The sequence below is a fragment of the Parasteatoda tepidariorum genome, chromosome 5, assembly GCF_982258835.1.
Source record: "Parasteatoda tepidariorum strain Cologne lab strain chromosome 5, Ptep-v5.0, whole genome shotgun sequence".
In the NCBI taxonomy this organism is placed as follows: Eukaryota; Metazoa; Arthropoda; class Arachnida; order Araneae; family Theridiidae; genus Parasteatoda; species Parasteatoda tepidariorum.
Window position 1 is genome coordinate 59,239,933 of NC_141759.1, and position 19,882 is coordinate 59,259,814.

Below are 19,882 nucleotides of genomic sequence, written 5' to 3' on the forward strand. Positions count from 1 at the left end.
CTTTCAGAAAAGCCTAGACAGACCCCTTTTATCAAATGAAGAAAAATAAAAAATACAGATTTTTAAAAAAAAAATTTGGTTACAAAGTTTTTTTTAGCTATATAATTTTAGTTATAAATTTTTTTAATTCCTTCAGACACCTTTAAAGTACTCTCCTTTAGATGTAATACACTTATCAAGTCTTTTTTCCCACTGTTTTGCGAAACTATTTAATTGCCTTAACAAAATTAAAACGCTCCCTTTCTTTTATGCTTTGTCATTCTCGGAAAGAGGAAAAAGTAGTATAGGGCAAATACCGAGGGTGGAGGATGACAGTTCACATCTGAAAGGTTCATTTAGCGTTTAGTGGAAACATGCCTCATTTGCAAATCACAAGCTCCAACTAACGCCTGTCTCTCCTGAAATCTGGTCAATTGTGAAACGACAATCCTCTTTGATTTTTTAGTTATTTTTTTCCTCATTTGTGGAATTTGCCCAGAACAAGCATGATCTTCAAACACTCATTTCACTGCATGCCAAAAGCACCAGAACATTTGTGTGCATGCAGGGGTGATTGTGAGCCTAAATCAAAATTCCAAAAAATTTCTTGAGAAAAAAAAAAAAAAAAACAGTTTAAATTGGAAAAAAATTTAACAAGGTTTTTTTTCCCCCTTTTCTCAATATTTCTTAGTATACCTAAAATATATTTAAAATTCTACACATACCTATGATGACCTGGAGAAGTAATTACAATTTACAAATATGTTTTTCTTTCTTGAGTTTATGATTATAACAAGTATTTACTGATAAAAAATTTATATTAATCATGAATATAAGCTTATAAAGTATCTCTCTGGCTCTCCCTTACAAACAAATAAAATAAACTGTGTTTTTTAGTTCCACCTTTGAAAATTTGATTTCCGGAAACTTCTGTGATCAATGATTTTTGCGAAACGTCTGGACCTTCGATCTCCGGAAACTTCCAGATCACTGTTAGCGAAAAATCCGGAAATCCATATTTTTTCCGGAGCACAATCAGCCCTGGGCTAATAGTATCCTCTTTAATAGCCCAGCATTTCATAAGCTTCCGCTGCCAATTTTTCAAACAGAAAAGTTTTAAACACATTCTTTGTTCGTTTAAATCTGCCGAAACAACTGCGCAAGCGGAACAATATAACAGAAAGAGAAACACAACGCTATACCTAAACGTTGACCTACTAATTGACGCCATTTGCACAGCTGCTTCGTGACAGTCTCTACTAACCCCATCAAGCAGAAGAACTCCCAACTGTGTCTACAAATGGAAGCACACTTCGATTTTTTGTAGGTCCCTCCTCATAAATAGTAAATCGAATGGAAAATGTGATTCAATAGTTTTATGAAAGAAGAGATTTATGTTACATGTATGGTAAAAATCTTAATAGGAGTAAAAAAAAAAAAATTATTTTGTGGTTAGCAATGTTTTGATCAGTTTGAAAAGGCTTTGACAAATACACAAGCATGAAGGTAGAAAACATAGACTTCCCATTAAAAAATGCCATATTAACAGTTAGGAGTGTTCAACTTTTGTTTGTAAACCATTATAAAATGAGATTTTTCAAATGAATAGTCCAACTTAAAAACATATAAAAAAAACTATTTAACCACGTAAAATCTCTTAAAAAAATTTAAATCTATTAAAAATCTATAATAATATATAGATAAATTAAAATTATTAGTAGTTTAAACTTTGCAAATAGGCTATTTTATCAGTATCTTGAGTTTAAACAACATTTTGAAAATAATAACTAGAAATAAAATAGATCTCAAAATTCTAAGTTCTTACATCTTTTCGCATTGGAATTGGTACAGGAGGGGCAGGTCTTTTTCGTCGCTTGGATTCTTTGGCAGCGGAGTCCGACTTATTATCCTCTTCTTTAGGCTGAGGTTGTTTCCTAGTGGGTGACACACCATTTTGCCTAGGAGATGGCGTAGGTGGTGGAGGAGGAGCTGGTTTACTTTTTCTGAGTTTAGGTGAAGGAGTCTCAAGACCTCTTCTACTTACAGATGGAGACGGCTTTAAGGAGCTATCAGGAGAGTCATTATTGGGGAAGATGTCACTAAGTTTAGGAGGTTGTGGTGCTTTCCTCTTTTTAGTTGTCCCTCTAAGTGATCCGGTTGGAGATGAAATTGTTCCAAAAGGTGAATTATTTTGAGATCTATATGGCCTAGGCGATGGTGTGTTTGCTGTAAGTGAACTTTCAGCTTCTTCTTCATCTGATGCAAATGGATTCTTTGACTCATCATAGTTATCAGCACACACCCCTTCAAATACTTTACGTGGCTTTTCTTCTTCATCATCACCAAAAGGATTCAAATCATCTGGATATTCTTCTTCCTCATTTTCCTCCTCGTCACCAAAAGGATTTAAATCATCTGGGTAAGTTTCTTCTTCTTGGTCTTTGGGAACAAGCTGCTTTACAGGTGCATCTTCTTTCTCCTTTTTCTCTATAACAGTGCTTTTGGGGAACGAAGGTTCAGATTTTCTTATGGAGATTTTAATTTCTTTTGGCGGCAAATCTAGCTTCTTGGATTCAATACTGTGTCTTATTGATGGAATAGGAGATATTTTGGTAGTAGTAGAACTCATAGTCATATTTGTTTGCTCATTAATTGTTGAAACAGGATCTTTATTGTCAGTTTTCGAAATAAGATTAAGTGAAACACTACTTCTTAATTCAGAATTTTTATCAAGCGAAAGTGCTTTGCTCCTAACAGTTGCATCACTTCTTTCATTTGAAAGCATGCTAGATGAATTGCTGTCAGTTATGTCATCAGACTTCTGTTTGACTTGCAAGTTGGAATAACTAAGAGGACGAGTCAAAGACTTGTTATAAGATGGTCTGATGTGTGCGATTTCATTCGATTTAATGTGATCTGTAGAAGGGGAAAGAGGTGTCGTAGGCAAACTAGATGATTCTGAATTTACACTGGTATTTATAGTCGGAATAGTAAGTTTCAAAGGCTGAATATTAGTTTGAAAAATATCACGCGAAGATTTTAATGGACTCTTGTATTCCCCTATTGAACTTTTATAAATAACATTTTTGTCCAAATCCTTAGGTAAAGTTTTCAAAGGACTGATACTATTGCTAACCAAAGAAAGAGTAGGATCTGAAAGAGGAACTTCATTGGAAGAGACATTATCACAGACTGATTTGGTTTCAATTGAATTTGAGTCATTTGTGAATTCTGTTTCTGTCGAACTATGATCTGCATGTATAGTATCTATTTCAGTAGCCTTCATAATTGTTTTGTCTTCATTTGATTTTTCACTATTATCTGGAGTAACAGTAGATAACTTTGACAGTCTAACACTGGGTTTTGGAGATTGATTTAAAGAAGTATTTAAATATGACAGTGATTTTGGTGTTGGTGACTTTCTGAGGTTGGTTGGTGAAGTCGGCTCTAAAGATGGTGGGGAGTCTGCTTTAGATACTTTACTGGATTCAAAAACACTAATTTTGTCCTTCACTGTGAAAAAAAATATACCAATAAATAAAAGTTAATGGTTAATAAAAATTTCTAAAACCAAAATACATCATTTAAAGTCGATAACACATTAATAAAAAAAAAAAAACTTAGTCTAGGAGCAGGCAAGTAAAATTCCTGTAAGGCTATTCCCAATGCATTTAAATGGAATTAATTCTTTTAAATTGAAATTCACATTAAGACATATTAAAACTAAAGATCAAAATTTGTGAAAATGACACAAAACATCGAGGCATCAGAAACTTTACTTTGCAAACAACAAATGTCACCTCTAGCAACAATTACAAACTAATGTTTTAGTTTATTAGAACATGACTTTTGAAAACTAGTTATTATATATCTTCCTTTCGTATCTTCATATACAAAATTCTGCGATTCAATTCTAACATAATTAATTATAAACAAAATGTATATTTTAGACATAGCCATAAATTGTGTATGAAGTCAAAAATATTTAAGGAGCTTAGTGATTTTTTATAATGTAATAACATCAGATAAAATTTATTACAAAACCTCTTTTTTTTCCTCATAAGCAGGCTCTCAACATATTTTAGCAGAGTTGGGTTTTTGACGTCAAAAAGTGGTTTTTGACATGACAAGGGTATAATACTGGTTTAAACCGTCAAAAACTGAAGTTTGCAAGAAAGTATATAAACTTCAGAACTACTAACAGTTGTCATGCATTATATTGAAATTTAATTATACTATAGGTAATCAGCAGGTTTTAAAATATTTTTTAATTAAAATTAAGGTAAAATAACAGATTTAAAATCTCAGAAATTTATATTCAAATGCATGTGCAGAAAAATTTAGCACAAATTTTTTTAAATATTTATATTTTGAAAAAAAAAACTTTTTTTTTTTGATACTTAAGAAAATTAAAAGCTTATTACTATGCATTTTTGACATATAAGGAACATATAACTAATATTTATAAGAAACTTACAAGTTATGTTGTATAAATACAAACTTGATACAAGTGTATAAAATTTTTTTTTAATGTTATACCGAATATCTTTATTATCCAGTATGTTAATTTGAATTTAAAAGTAGTTATACTTGTGAATAATGATAAATATAATTCATATTGTTTATTATATTTATTTATAATTATTACACTTATGTATTATTATTATTAAAACAATTATATATTATTATTATTAAAACAATGTTATATTATTATTAAAACAATTTTTACCACTTAATTTTTTTTTCTCCACTTGTATTAAGAATACAAATAATGCATATCTTGAAAGCAAGAAGTAATTATTCAACAGCTGAATATTTAGATATTCAACAAAACTATATAGTATTCAGCAAAATGAAATTCACAAGTATTTGGATAAACTAAATTTTCAGCATAGTAAATGAATAGGCTGAATATACTGTAAATCGACACTAACTACTCTGTGTATTTAACAGAAAGCACTTAAATTTGCATTGTCTTATGTTAAAAAGATTATTAAGAAGATTTAAAAGAATATTAAAAAGATTTTTCTTTAAAAGATGTCTAATGTACAAAACTGCTAATGTTTATCTTTAAAAATGTCTAATTTTTAGTATAATCTATACTATACACTAAATTTGGTAATAAATAAATTTCTTAATAATATCACTGCAGATTTTCAATAACACATGAAAATGAATACATAATATTACAAAAGATGTGAGCTTTCAAAAGTACAAGATTTTGGTTACTATTCAAAATATAAGTGTTTCTTCAAAATTTTAAATTTATTTTTTCTAGAACATATTTAGAAACACTATCCTTTATAAAAAAATATATAAATTTTATGTATTAATTCAATTTCACATATGAATATAGGTTTTTGACATTTTTGACAGTGAGGTTTTTGACGTGACGGTTTAAACCGTCAAAAACTGTCACATGTCAAAAACCTGCCAACCCTGTATTTTAGCCAACAAAAAAAGGAAAAGTGGACTACTTGTAAGTGAAAAGAGGACCATTCATAGTTATACTCAATTACCACAATCAGTTATTTAATTAGTCTTCCTTATGAAAATCTTAAAAAAATCATTAAACAGAATTTATTTAGTGCAGGATCTTTTTAACAAGTATTTACAGTAAGTTTCTTAAGTTAGCCATTAACTTCGATGTGCAAGTTTTCAAACCTTATTCTAAATTATTTATTTACCTTATTCATAAAGATTCAAAAATGTAAAAATTACATAGGTGAAAAATTAATTAAAATACTGGTTAGAAAATATCATCACATAAGAATCAATCTTTAACCAAGATTATGTAATAGTAATTTCAAAATTTCTTTGATTAAATAATTAAAAAAAAAAAAAAGAGTTTCAATAACTTTTGAGTAAAAATAGTCTTAAAACAACTGCCGAAAGTAAATTAGTACATGGTTTCGCAATCCACCTTTTTTGAAAAATCTGGTTCTTGAATTGTTATTTTCCATTGTTTTTTAAAACGATAATAAAGTTAATAAAAAATTTTGATGATTTGTCACTGCAATTGCTAATGTGTATTAGATAAATGAACGCCTCAAATTTTACTTTTTAAAAATCTCATAATTAAGAAAATAGTGATCCCTTTTTTAATATTACATTTAGTAATTATTTTTATAAATGCATTTAGTAATCCCACTTTAATAAGTTTTCAAAATGTCATTAATTATGGAACTCAATCAGAATTATTTCTTGTTAAGACCAAATCTGAAAGCTTAATATCCTATTTAAAATTGTAATTTGTTTAATATTTTTTAAACGGAACCTAACATTTTCAATTGAAGAGTTTTTCAAATTTAAAATACACCTAAAAAAATTTTTTTTTAATAAAACAATTTGTGAACCCCTCAGAGTTTCATTAAATTTTTATGATAATGGAATTGTTAATTGGATTAAATTCATCTTTTAATTTATAGAAATCAATTAAAATTTTTGAAACAACTAATATCTATCACGGAAGAATTCTTATCTTCCAAAATAAGTATTAAATTCAATATTAAATAAGTACGTGAACCAATTCACTCTTATAAAATTTCATGTTAGAAAAATTTAATTAAGTCATTTGAAATCTTGAGTCTTCAAAATTCAGAAACAACAAATCGGGTGGAATAGATTATATACTTAAATCACTTTAGAGCACTTTATGGATGGACCTTAAGTTTAATCAATGAGATATTTTCAGTTTTAAAATTGTTAATTAAATCTTGTGACGGGAAACGGGCATGAAATCTGGCATGCCTATTCTTATCTCTATTAAATCTAATGAATAAAAGGGACAAGAAAAGTTTTAAGTGATAAAGCTTTGTAGTTGCTGGCCTTCCTAAACTCACATGAGAATATTAAAAGTATGATCTCAAAGTTCAAGAATAACAACACTGATCTATAGATACAATAAATAGTGTACTAACATCATTGGCTTTCTAACAATATGAACAATTGGGAGAAAGTTTGAAACACAAAGTTAGAGAGCATCACAATTAGATCATATTAGAAAAATTTCCATAAACTGATTTTCAAATCATTCCAAAGAGGACTAAGGGGATCAAACATTAAAAAAAAGGACTATAACCAGGGGTCTGTCCAGGCCGTATTTACTACCGTTTAACGGTAGCTTAACAAATTCAGCTTTAGGTCACAAGATACTTTTTCTTAAAATTTTATTTTTGTTTCTTTTAAGAAACGATAAATCCATATTTTAACCATATTTTTGTGTTGATTTTTTAATATAATTTTTAATTTTTCACAAATTAAGTCTAAATTTTCACAAAATAGGTACCTCTCAGAAAAACCTAGACAGACCCCTGATAACGGACTTCACTTTAATAAATGGACATTGGAGGGAAAAGACGACTATTTGGAAGAACTGCATTAAAAGCTACCCCTGCAAAATTGAAGTGAGGAATTAAACAATCGACTAAAAAAAATATACAGTAGAGAACCGATTATCCGGAACGATCGGGACCATCGCGATTCCGGATAACTGATTTTTCCGGTTTTCTGAATCGCTGCAAAATGCCGTTCTTTTAATGTTTATAAAAAGAAACTAAAAAATTATTTTGAAATAGTTTTAGAAATAATAAAAAATTATAAATAATAATACACTTAAGCTTAAATAAGGAAAGAAATTATGAAATAAAAATTATATACAGGCTTATTATGTTATTATTAACATTAATGACATATATAAGCTATTTGTGCTCATGTGAGATTCGTCTACAAACGGCTTTTGATCCGCCCTCTAAATCAGTTTTTTCGTCAACTCGATACGCCGTACGCTCTAAATAACAAAATGGGCTCAAAATCTTGCAGGAAGGAAAAAAATTTTTTAATGGAACAAAATTAATTTCCGGTTCCGAATTTCATTCCGGTTATCTGGTTTTCCGATTTCCGGATAAGAGGTTCTGCACGGTACATTCATTTTTTGCTAATTGGTTGGGTTGTTTTCATGGAAAACAAATTAGATTTCCTCATCTGTTTTAATGGGAAAAAATCATAGAGAAGAAATTAAGCAAACGCTTACTCTACTTAATGCTAAAAAGGTCAAAAAATATACTATCATGATATAAATTAATGACAAATAGATCTTACAATATAAAAAAATAAATTAAGAAAAAATCTAAGATCTAAAAATGAAATAAAGATCAATAAAATAAAAATCTTAAAATATAAAACTGCATAACAGTCCATACATCATAAATTTTTTGAAACAGTAATGGAAATATTGAAATGTCATATGCACCTGATATTCCATTTCTTGGAAGTTCATTCTCTAATGAACTTGGCGTTTTGTTGGTGAGGGAGAATTTGGTGCTTGAATCTGATTTATTTAAACTTCGTTGCAAAAAGTTTGCTCGAGCTTGGGTCACTGATTCAGACAATGGAGATTTAGTTACAACATTGTTCTGTATATTATGTAAAGGCTCTGAAACAGAATTCATAGAAACATCACATTTTTCTTCAAGTGAACTATGCGATTCCGTATCGTCTGTCTCCATGCTGCTCAATTTGTCTTCCGGCAGACACACAGTACATTCATATTTTCCTGGAGTATCACTTTCAATATATGCACCAGGATTCAGTAAAGCTTTACATTTAAAGCATCTAAAGCAAGCTGTATGATAAAGCTTATTATCCACAATGAGCCTTTCAAGAATGAAAACCCGATTGTTGCAGACTTGGCAAACCTCAACTCGTCTATTAGTAAGTTTTGGTTCTGCAGCTAATACCTGGAGAGAAAAAAATATTTATTTAGCAAATGATTAAATTTTAACATTCTTTTTGAGCAAATGAAACCTTCTACCAATAAATTTTAGAAATCATTAAAACAAAAACTATAATAAATTACTATTTTGGGTCAGTTAATGATTGATTTTAAACCTCTCTCCTTACTCACAGTATTATATTTAATGAAGGATTTCATTATTATCTTTTAATGATATTGTTTTGAATGAGTTAGCAAATACCGTTTTTACTTAGTCACATCCCTCCAATAATTTTTTGTGGAAGTTATCACATTAAGCCTGTGATATGATTTCATAAAATCTTCATAATATCAATATTTTTTAATTATTTGCATTAAAAAAATATTTTGCATTTAAGCAAACAGGAATAAATACATTTATTATGAAATAGAGTAAATAAATAAATACATATAAATAAGGAAGAAAAAAATTTAAGGTGATAATATACCACACTAATGACTCCATTTCAATATGAAACTTGAAAAAAATATTAACATGATTAATACACTAATTTTACAACCTTAATAAGACCATTATACACCTAGACAATTTTCTTATTGGGATCATTACAAAAAAAAAAAAAAAAAAAAAAAAAAAAAAAATCTTTTTAAATAATGTATGAAAAATCTGAAATCATGCAATATAATGAAGGAATTGTGAATTGAATATGCATAGTCATCAAAAAAGAAAGAAAAAAAAATTGAATATTATTTACTATAATTATCAAATTTTCAGGAATGAGGGTGTTGACTAAATGGTTCGAAATACAATAATAGAAAATGCTCCTTTTTCTGGCAAACTATTTTTGATTATTTAATTTAACAATGCTCAAAATATTGGTTTCAGGTACAAAATATTTCCCCAGCGCTTTAAACTTTATCATTTTAAATACAATCAAAAATTAATCAGTTGAATATCTGCTGACAAATTATAACTAAAAATAAAAATTATAAAAACTTGTTAGGTAATTCACACATATAAAATCATTTTGATGAAATTATAGGTTAACTTGAACCTCATTAACCTTTAGCTCAGGGCTGGTACAACATGTGGAACACATGTGACGATACAAACATGGTATACCGTAAGAAAAGGGTTAATACTTTAATGAATTTAAATTAATCCAATTAAAAATGAATACAAGCAGATTGTAGTAATTACCCATTTTTTTAAAGTATTTAGAATGGATAAAATTTAAATACATACATATATTTTTTGTTATAAGATCAATTTTTAAAAAACAACATACCTTTGAGGGTCGTGCAGAAATATTGTTAGTTTGCAACCTTTTAAAACCGGATCGCACTGTGAACAGAGAAAATAATAAAGATTAAGCGATAGGAAATGATAAAAACATTCATAAAAAAACTTAAAAATTATTAGGATTCATCAAGTAGAACCTACACTTGAAATATTGAAGAAAGTTTTTGGAAATAATATATACAAATCTTCATAAAACAAAAATATACACAACAATAACTTAGTTTTAACGCATACGTACTTACACAGAAGATAATTAACCTAAGTGAAACAAAAATCTAACTTCCTCTAAGAATACAATTTTTTCAAATATACTCTACGTAAAGTAATATGATAGCTTAGAGATTTTTCCCCTTCTCTTATTGGCAGGGATAACTTTAAAATAAAAATATATATTATTAAAAATTTATTATCAGCAATTTATAACTAAGTGACCATTTTTGAGGAAAATTTATAATTTAAAAAAAATCCTTTCTCACAACACACAGGTAGGTTTTTCTCTACATAACAGTGATCCCAAGTAAAGTTATCCACCAAAAAGTTATTGCACCAGTTATTCTAAAGAAAGTTTCCTATAAATTATATATAAATACTAGGAGGCTTCGCCCCCTGCTCGCTTGCGCTCGCCAACCCCCGGAACTGCTCTTGCAGTTCATTTCGGATTGCTTCGCAATCCGATGCTCGCTCATTGGATACGTTCTTAACGTCTAGCTTTTGTATACTTTTTTGAACACTGAAGTTCAGAAAACTTTTCACTGTAGAAAATTCTAAACCTGTGCATTTCAATATTAATTTGAAATTGCAAACAGTTCACATATTTTCTTAATCACACTATTCTAAATTTCAGCTGTTGCGAAAAGTAACTGTTGTAAGTTTTGTTTCAAAGTCTTTCCCACCAGAGGGTTAAAACCATGTGCTGTAAAACAATATGAAATAGTACTGAACGCCGGATGTAAAGCATCGGCTTCGATGAAGATTATTTTGTGAGAATTTTTTTGATAATTCGGAGAGAATTCACCAGATTAGACATATGATGCTCATTATGTGCTCTTGTGCGCCGAAGTCTATCAATTAAAACGTATTAGCGTTTTATATAATATAGATTAGCCATATGATGCTCACTACGTGCTCTTGCGCGCCGAAGCCCATCAATTAAAAATGAAAACTGTTGCCAACGCGAGAAAAGAAATATCATTGGTTTTATTGATGCATACATATTAGCGTTTTATATAATATAGATTGTATTGTACTGTTGAGACTTGAGTATTAAGCTAAGCTTTTTAGCATTAAAGATTCTATTATATTAAAGCCGAAACAAAATAAAATAGCAAAAAATGCGCACTTCTCATCTATCTGGAAAATATAATATTTCAAGACTGATACAGAAAAAAATTGAATAAATATTGAATTTTTTAAAAAATAAAAAACAAATTTCATACTTTTATTTTGATTTTCAAAACAATTATGCAGTTGGGATAAATAAGTAATTATGCTCAAGCGATCTGGCCTTGAAAATTGAACCATGTCTTCTGCATCTAAAAGAGCTGGTACTCCAAGTTGCTTTTCTGCAACACTAAAAGCCTATAAGTAAAAATCAAAGTTTAATGGCACAAGAGTCTGAATCAAGTACACTGCACTGCATCTAAATTAAACAATCACGCACTCAAGGCAACAAAATCAAACATTATAAATATGGTTCACACCAGCAATAAAAATTCAGCGGTCCAGTAAGACCACCTAGAGTTTATAAATTTAGTAGTCTAAAAACTTAACATAGTAGACAAACTTGAAAAAATAAATCAAACTTTACAATCCATTACAATTACAATAAATTCATGTTACGGTAAACATTAAAAATTATTAATTATACGAAATTTGATGCAAAAAAATATTTTTGTTACTATTTTGCAACTTCTAAACATATTTCAAAGCGATCATACGCTGAATCATACTCAAAATCAATTCGCCAAAATCATACGCATTAGTGAAATATTTGTCACGAATGCCTATAATTTTAGCGACATGGTAGGACATTGGCGACAATTGTTGTCTTAGAGGCATAAACTCTAACTATAAACTACGTTCAATGAAAATCAAATGGAAAAAGGAATAAAAAAAGTATATTTGTGAACAGAAAACAGTGTGTATTTACAGTAGAAAACTCAAAAACTACAAGTAAATATGACTAAACTTATTTTGACTGCTTGAAATATTTTATCAGTTAAAATATTTATCTTCAAAAATTCTTTTTTTTATTCAGACATATAAAAAAAATACACAAAATTGAACTATTAATAAAAAATATATTTAATTACTATAGTAACTAGACTTAAATATCAACTTACCAATTGATTGTTTTCCAATATATTTTCTTTTGAAAGTGAATCAATATCACTGAAATTAAAATTAAGAAAGAACAAATTTCAGTAAAATAAAAGAATAATTATAATAAGATAGTTATAATAAGATAATTCTAAAAAGATAATGAATTGAGTAAGATAATTCTGAAAATAAAAAACTTAAATTTCACTAAATTACAGTTAATGTGTATTTAAATGAAAAATAAAAGCAAATATTTAAAAAAATAGTAATTTTTGAACTGAATGCACCTTTCAGTTTCAAGAACAGAATTTAATTATTTACAAACTCTCTATGATTGCATAATACTAGAGTTATTATTTTTTTAAAAAAGGTCAGTTTTTAATGCTCACTGACTGAAAAAGCATAAAACACATTTAAACATTAAACACCAAAAAATTTAAAGATGATGGTATTATTGTTAGTCTAAAAACAATAGGAAATAGGGACCTCAAAACATTACAACAGACCAGTTTAAAATGGTGTTAACTGTTTAATAATTAAAAATAGATGAGCTGAAATTTAATTATAGCCTTAGATTTTTGATACAGTAAATAGATAATGTCAGTATGTTTAATGTTCGACTTACTCCAGGCATTGACTTTTTTCTCCATTTCATACATTTTTAAATATATATGCATAAAATGTCGGTAGGTATGCATTGTTTCCATAGCACTTTCTTTTTTCAAATGATCTTTCAAATGATTTTATTCAGACAGTGAGTGCCCAAATAATTAAAAAATATCTTTAACCTAGTATGTTTTAAGGGAAATAAAGAATTTGTAAAGCAAATTTTAATACAGAAATTTTATAATTTCTATTAACTAATAGAAAATTATATTACGAAGATGATTTAGACAGCAACAGTGCAATTTTTTCAAACATTTCTTATTAACTTTAAAGTCGTTTTTGCTTTTTTTTTTAAATTTTTTTAGTGCCTTTTCTATTTCACATCTGCTTTAATGGTTTTTACTTGAAACACCATTAAAGCAGATGTGAATAGCTAGTATCTTTCTCCTGCCATCCTTAAAATAAAAAATATCATTAGCTTATGCATATACTTTATTACTGGTTATGTTTAAGAAAATAAAATGCCAATCATTTTTAAATTTTTATACGAGTTTCATACATATATATATATATATATATATACGTATACATTGAGAATAAACCGTATTAAGGGTACCTTAAAAATAAACCCCTTTAGATGCTTAACTTATTTATATTTTAAAGAAGAAAAAAAAATTCTTCTTTATGCTATGCAGTGCCTGAACCAATCAGCCATGCGCTATCTTGCTGACCAATAAAAAAAGTTCAAAAAACCAGAAAGGGAAGCATCCCCATAGTCAATATCTTTCAATTTGGTGCACATTAAGAGATGTTATCCACCACATAAAGAGCATGAGGCAGAGGCTATTTTAAAGAAATAGTAAACCATAATAGTGTTTCAATAACAACTTTTAAATATGAAAGACAAAAACCTTTATTGATTTATAAATTATACAGGATGCATAAAAATTAAAAACTCTAGTTCAAAAGAATTTTTTTAATTGCTAGCTCCAAATGTATAAGCATAAAAAAGCTGTAAAATATGTCTTTTCTTCTTTTATGAGCTATATTAAAGCTAATTTTTAAAATTTGCACCACTTACAAACGATTACCGTTACTAAAAAAAGTCTTGTATTCAATAATAAAAAATTTTAAAAAAATTAAACAGAAAATATTTGCAAAAAAATTCACCGTTTATAAAAACACTTGCCCAAAATAAAAGCGTTTTAGTTAACATTCCACTTTAAAATGTTTATTTCTAATAGGACAAGGCATTTTTAAATAATTTTTGGGTTACATATAGGAACGTTATAGTTCTGCAAATTTTTGAAGTCAATTTCAATACATTTCCTACAGAAAATATGAATACATTAAATCACGACAGCTTTGCTTTATATGGAACGATTTGCAACTCTATTATAAAAAGGGTGAAGAAAAAAATTCTTTATGTTTTAAAAAAAAGGTTTGAAGTATCAGAAAGTAACATACATGAGATCAGGACGATAATGATGAATAATGGCACAAAATGCAAGTCCATCTCTAAAAGAAACAGACATATCACGAACATTAACATCTCTGTAACCTTTTGTTACATTCTTTGCCCAAGTTTCTAAGGCTTTTATAAGGCCTTTTCCTTGATTATCCATGTTTTCTTGATTATCTTTCTGTAACCTATAACAATTAAAATAGATTTTGTTAATTAATACAACATTGATGGCAAATCACTACATTAGCATAAAAATTTATGTAATATACTTTTGAAATGAATATGAAAGTAATTGGTTAATAAATTGAAAAGCTTAGTGGAATAACATTTGAAGCATACATTTTGGAAGCATTTGAATTTATGGGAAAAAGAATATGTTGTGGTCAGCTATAAATATAAAACATGCATTAATTGAATTCTGAAATTTTCAAAAAGATTATTATCAAAGGATAAATATGCTTTGTTAACAGCTTCCTATTATTTCCATACACTCTAAAATAGGGGTGCTTCTAAACACAATTTTTCTTATTTATTTATAAACATTTTCATGAAAAACAAAATGTAGAAAATTTTAAAACTTTTGAGTCATCACTTTTTGATGTGCTCAATTTGCACAGATTCTATTGTAAATCTACGTTGTTTCTCGATCGCTTTTCAATGGTTATTGCTATAAAATTCTGCATAGCTTTTTTTTTAAAGGAGAAAGAAAAAAAAACTTTTATACGATATTATGAAGTGCGCATTTGGAGTTTGAGTAATCACTCTTCGATTCGTTTTATTTTTGCTGATTTCATCGTGAATCCAAGTGATGTTTCGTTTTTTTTCCTTTCTTTTCATTTATAAATCAAATATATGTTTTTTTTAATAATCCCGGTACATTTATTATGTTATTACGACTAGTGAGCGCATTATAATAAAATTATATAACTTATATATATAACTCATATAATATATATGATTAATATGTATAACACGTGAGCGCATTTAATTTAATTTTATTTCATAACCGGCAGCCGACCCAATTCCGGGTTTACAACTACCAATGTTCAACTCCGTAGCCTTGTAATTTTAAACCAAATCTAGAAAACAAGGGAACTCCTGGATCGAATATTAGGTGAAATTTGCCTTCGTGGAGGTTTTTTTTTATGGAACTAACACGCATTTGCGTTACAAGGAGAGGAAAACCACGAAGGTTAGCAACCACTACTCTCAAAAAGGTTAGCAACCACTACTCTCTAAAGCCTACTGTTTCAAATTTGCTAATTTCTATACTGTCAATTAACAGTTCTTCCACTAAGTTTTTCAGTAATTAACAAGCTAATGGAAAACGTACTAAATCCTCAACATTGTGCACTGCATACTTATTGTATTTATAAGAGCAAAAATATAAATCATACTCCCCACACAAAGGATTTTTTTTATAGAATGTCTGTTGAATGCACGTGCAATCAGAAACAACAAGAAACTTCATAGTTAACAAAGAAATATTAATAATGAAATATGAAATGAAATTTACATTTTGTCACAGAAATTTTCTTATAAAACAATTAATTAAAAAAAGTCCTAAGTTTTTTCCCTATATTTAAAAGAAATATTAATTTAAGAACTTTATTCATGCATAAAAAAATAAAAAATCTATCATATTTTCAGTTGAATGTTCCGGAGGGGGATTTAGTGGGTAAAAAAGTAACATTTGATTTGAACGTTTTAAAAAAAAATTGAAAACCAGAATTTAGATCCAAGTTTTTTGTAATTTAGTCTTAAAATAAGCCTTTTCTGAATTCGCACAATTGTAACAACTGTATATATTTAAATTCTAAAGTTGTTCTGGAAACAGTTTAGTCTCAAAGAGTGTAATTTTAAATAGAATCCTTTTAAAACACGTTACACTACATTTTAGGATTTAAAAAAAAAAAAATAAATAAAAATAAAAATCTATTTTTAGTCGTCTTCTTTTTGACAGCAGAGCAACTCTTAGTTTAGGCTGCATTTTCATTGCTGAGCAATATTTTACCTGATCGTGTTATTTCCCAGAATAGACGGTCCCGATTGTAGGATTTGACATGTAGAAATTTTTTCATCGTTTAGGCCAGTGTTTCCCAAAGTGTGGTACGCGTACCCCCAGGGGTACGGGAACAGTCTAACAGGGGTACGCGTTCTTATGCGAAATATCTTGCAACAAACGAACATTTCAAAAAGTTTTATTTAAAAGCAAAGCTAGCCATGAAAATTTACGAGTAAATATTTCTCTATTGGCTATTTTTTGCTGTGTTAACATTCAATAATTAGTGGTGACGACAACCAGTTGTGATTTTTAACTTCTGTGGGAAAAAAATTTTTTATCATAGCAAAAATAATATTCTCCAAATAAACTTATTAACAAAACTTTGTACCAAAAAAGAAAGAAAAAAAAATACATTCATTTTTTATTAGTGGTACACAGCGTTGCGAAAAATTTAGTAAGGGTACACAAAAGTCATAAGTTTGGGTAACACTGGTTTAGGCCAACAAACCCGCATAACTTGAAGAAAAATTGAATGCACTATCAACGAAATTCAGCCACATTTATGGAAAATAGTTATGAAAATTTAGACAAAGGAGTTCGATTGTGCTTGCAAAACCACGGTGTCAATTTACCTATATGAATCAATAAAAAAATTCCTAATTTTTAATCAAAAAGCTGCGTTTTATAACAAAATTACTTCTCGTGTGAATTTTGATAGATTCTTTTAAAAGACAAAGAGTGATACATAAAACTCACACCTTAATTCATGTATAACTCTTAAAAGAATTCTCTTTAAAAAAAACAAGCTTAATTTTAGCTTTTAAATTACAAACTTAACAGAGTATACTTTCTTTAGAAAGAAATTTATCTAATTCTATTTACTTAATATAAAATTCCTATCTCCTTCAAATATTTCTTGTTTTTAAAATCAAATTTATCGAACCATGACTACAAAGAAACGAGAATATATTTTGCATTTTTAATTATTCGTATAGATATTTCCAGACCATTTTTTTCGAATCAATTGAACAATAGAAAAAATAGCAAATAAGAATTTAGCAACTGGGTTTATGTAGTGGGGGGAAAAAAACGGCATTGAGTTCAACCTCTCTGAGTTCAAACATCTCTCCGCATGAAAATTCAACTCAAATATAAACTCCACCAAAACGAAACAACAAATCTAAATCGAAACAAAAACAAAACCAGAAATAGTCAGCGGGCGGAAATTCTTGACCTAAAAAATACCTAAGACCGCTAGTTTTTTATTATAGAAGCAAACGGAAAATAAAGGCAGGAAATGAGATCATACTTCTTGTCTATTATATTTTGGAATATAAACCAGTTCTACACACGCCTTCTAATATTCTTTCATTATATTATTTCTTCTATGTCTATCATTCGCCTTGAATAAAAGAACCCTCATGCGTAGTATTCCATTGTGCAGATCATCAGAGAAAAAGACCGACGACGCATGTAATGTATTGTGTCATGACTTGCACCCATAAAATGAATCTGAAAGTGACTCTTGACAGTTAGTTGGAAAGTTATTCGTTTTTATCCTGTGAAGAAAATTTTCTTTAATCAGGGATAATGCTAATTAGTTGTCTCCAAGATGTTGTTAGATTGGATTTTGATAATGAATAAAAAAGTTTTTTTTTTCGTTCGAATTTTCAAGGTTAAATCGTTATTGGGCAATATAAGAAAAATCAAACTTAAAATTTGAATTAATTTGTTATCTCAAAATAAAACGGATAATTAATTGAAATGTCATAGTTTAGATTTATTTATTTATTTTTAAACAACAGATTGAAAAATTTCACGATGGAAGATTTAAAAAAACATTATAAGTAAAAACAGTGCGACGTGTGAAAATTAATGTAAAAATGCACATTTAAAAAAATATATATATACAAAACTAAAAATATTTATATTTATCTATAATAATAATAAACTCTGATGAGAAGTTCATAAAATCATGTTCGGACTTAATATATTACTTTTTTCGAAAACTGTTAATAGATAATGATGAATAATATAAAAGGAAATATCGCTGAGAAATGTATAAAGGAAAAAGGTTGCTGAGAATTACTGAAATTTATTAGATTTGCAGCTTTCGGCACACTGATTTTCAAATGTTCATTAGTATAAGTTTAAATAAGATTCAAATGCTTCTCAACGCGCATTTCGCTGGACGCTTGGTCACATCGGCAGCAACTAATGGCAAGCAGATGATATTTTAGTGTCTCACAGAGCTATCAATTTAGTTTAAACCAATAATTCGATTTAAAAAAGGTAGAATCAAATTATTACCGAATATATCGATGTATAAGTCGATTTAAACAATGTGGAACATTCTTTGATCATTATATATCGATGCATCATAAGCAATGAGATAGATATGTGCAAATTTACCTTTACAAATTACCCCTTTAGAAAACTATTTTTAACATGTTATTTGCAACTAATTTTGCATTTTCTCTCATCATACTTCCGATAAAAATAAAGTTTTTTTTTAAGAAATACTTTAAATTATGCTCAGAAAAAAATTAAGAATAAAAAAAGTCAAGACAATTTATTCAAGAATTTTAAGAAAAATATAACACAGTGGAAACTTTTAAAACGTACCATAAAGTTACAAATTTAAAGATTCCAGATCATCATTTGTGTCGAATTCATTAACGTTAGCAGAGTTGTCATACCGATCACACTCTACAATTGATCCTCATCTGCCGAGTCTCACAAAAAAACCGCTTTCAATGCAATCCAAAAAATTCGAAATTCCACATTTTTTAATAATTTACAATAACATTCGAATCTACATTTTGCCATGCGTCTAGTATCATTTGACTTATGACGTCTTAGAAATAATAATGGACTTATTGACAGCGGTCGAATTAAACACCCGACATAACAGAAATTTACCATCTCGTAATCAAAAATTTTGGGACTTTGTACACCGGGATATAATGTATTAGTGCAAAATTCGTGGCTGATGCTTAGAAAAAAAAGATTGTCAAACAAGTCCGTTTAGTGTTTTATTAAGACCTAAATAAAAACACTAAACATTGTTGATTCGTCAAAGAAAACATTTAACAAATCAGCACTTGAAGGATACTTTGAGAATTGCAGCTATAAAATATTTCACCTGATATTGATGTCAATGAAAGTTAAATCAGTTATATCAAACTTTACATTAAGAATAAAATGTTTTTTTTTCCCTTTTGCTCTGAAATACTGAAGTTATTTAGAATATCAGTACAATCACATTTTTGTCAGATTCAAGTATAAAATAAACTTATTTTACTTTAAATTTAATTTAATTTTTAACAAAATACCAAATGTTAGATTTCATTAAACATGGTAATCTACCTTAGCTAACTTATTTGTCTAGATTAGCAAGGACATGTGGGTTCCGAAATGATCATGATCAGATGATCAAGATAAAATAACTAGTTTCTGATAAAGAACTTTTTTTCTTGTTATTATTAACCA

The 19,882-nt window shown here is 28.3% G+C and overlaps 1 protein-coding gene across 3 annotated transcripts in view; it reads right to left on the reverse strand.

Moving 5' to 3' along the window:
* MICAL-like (protein) overlaps positions 1-19,882 on the reverse strand; it is a 54,067-nt gene that overhangs the window by 12,493 nt on the left and 21,692 nt on the right. For all 3 annotated transcript variants that reach the window (XM_087164016.1, XM_016050450.4, XM_016050448.4), the window contains exons 2-7: positions 14,388-14,570; positions 12,338-12,386; positions 11,432-11,573; positions 9,982-10,037; positions 8,231-8,717; positions 1,805-3,492 (exon numbers count right to left, since the gene is read on the reverse strand). In XM_087164016.1, coding sequence (XP_087020142.1) covers positions 1,805-3,492; positions 8,231-8,717; positions 9,982-10,037; positions 11,432-11,573; positions 12,338-12,386; positions 14,388-14,545 — 2,580 coding nt within the window. In that variant the 5' untranslated portion in view covers positions 14,546-14,570. The remainder of the gene's footprint in view (positions 1-1,804; positions 3,493-8,230; positions 8,718-9,981; positions 10,038-11,431; positions 11,574-12,337; positions 12,387-14,387; positions 14,571-19,882) is intronic.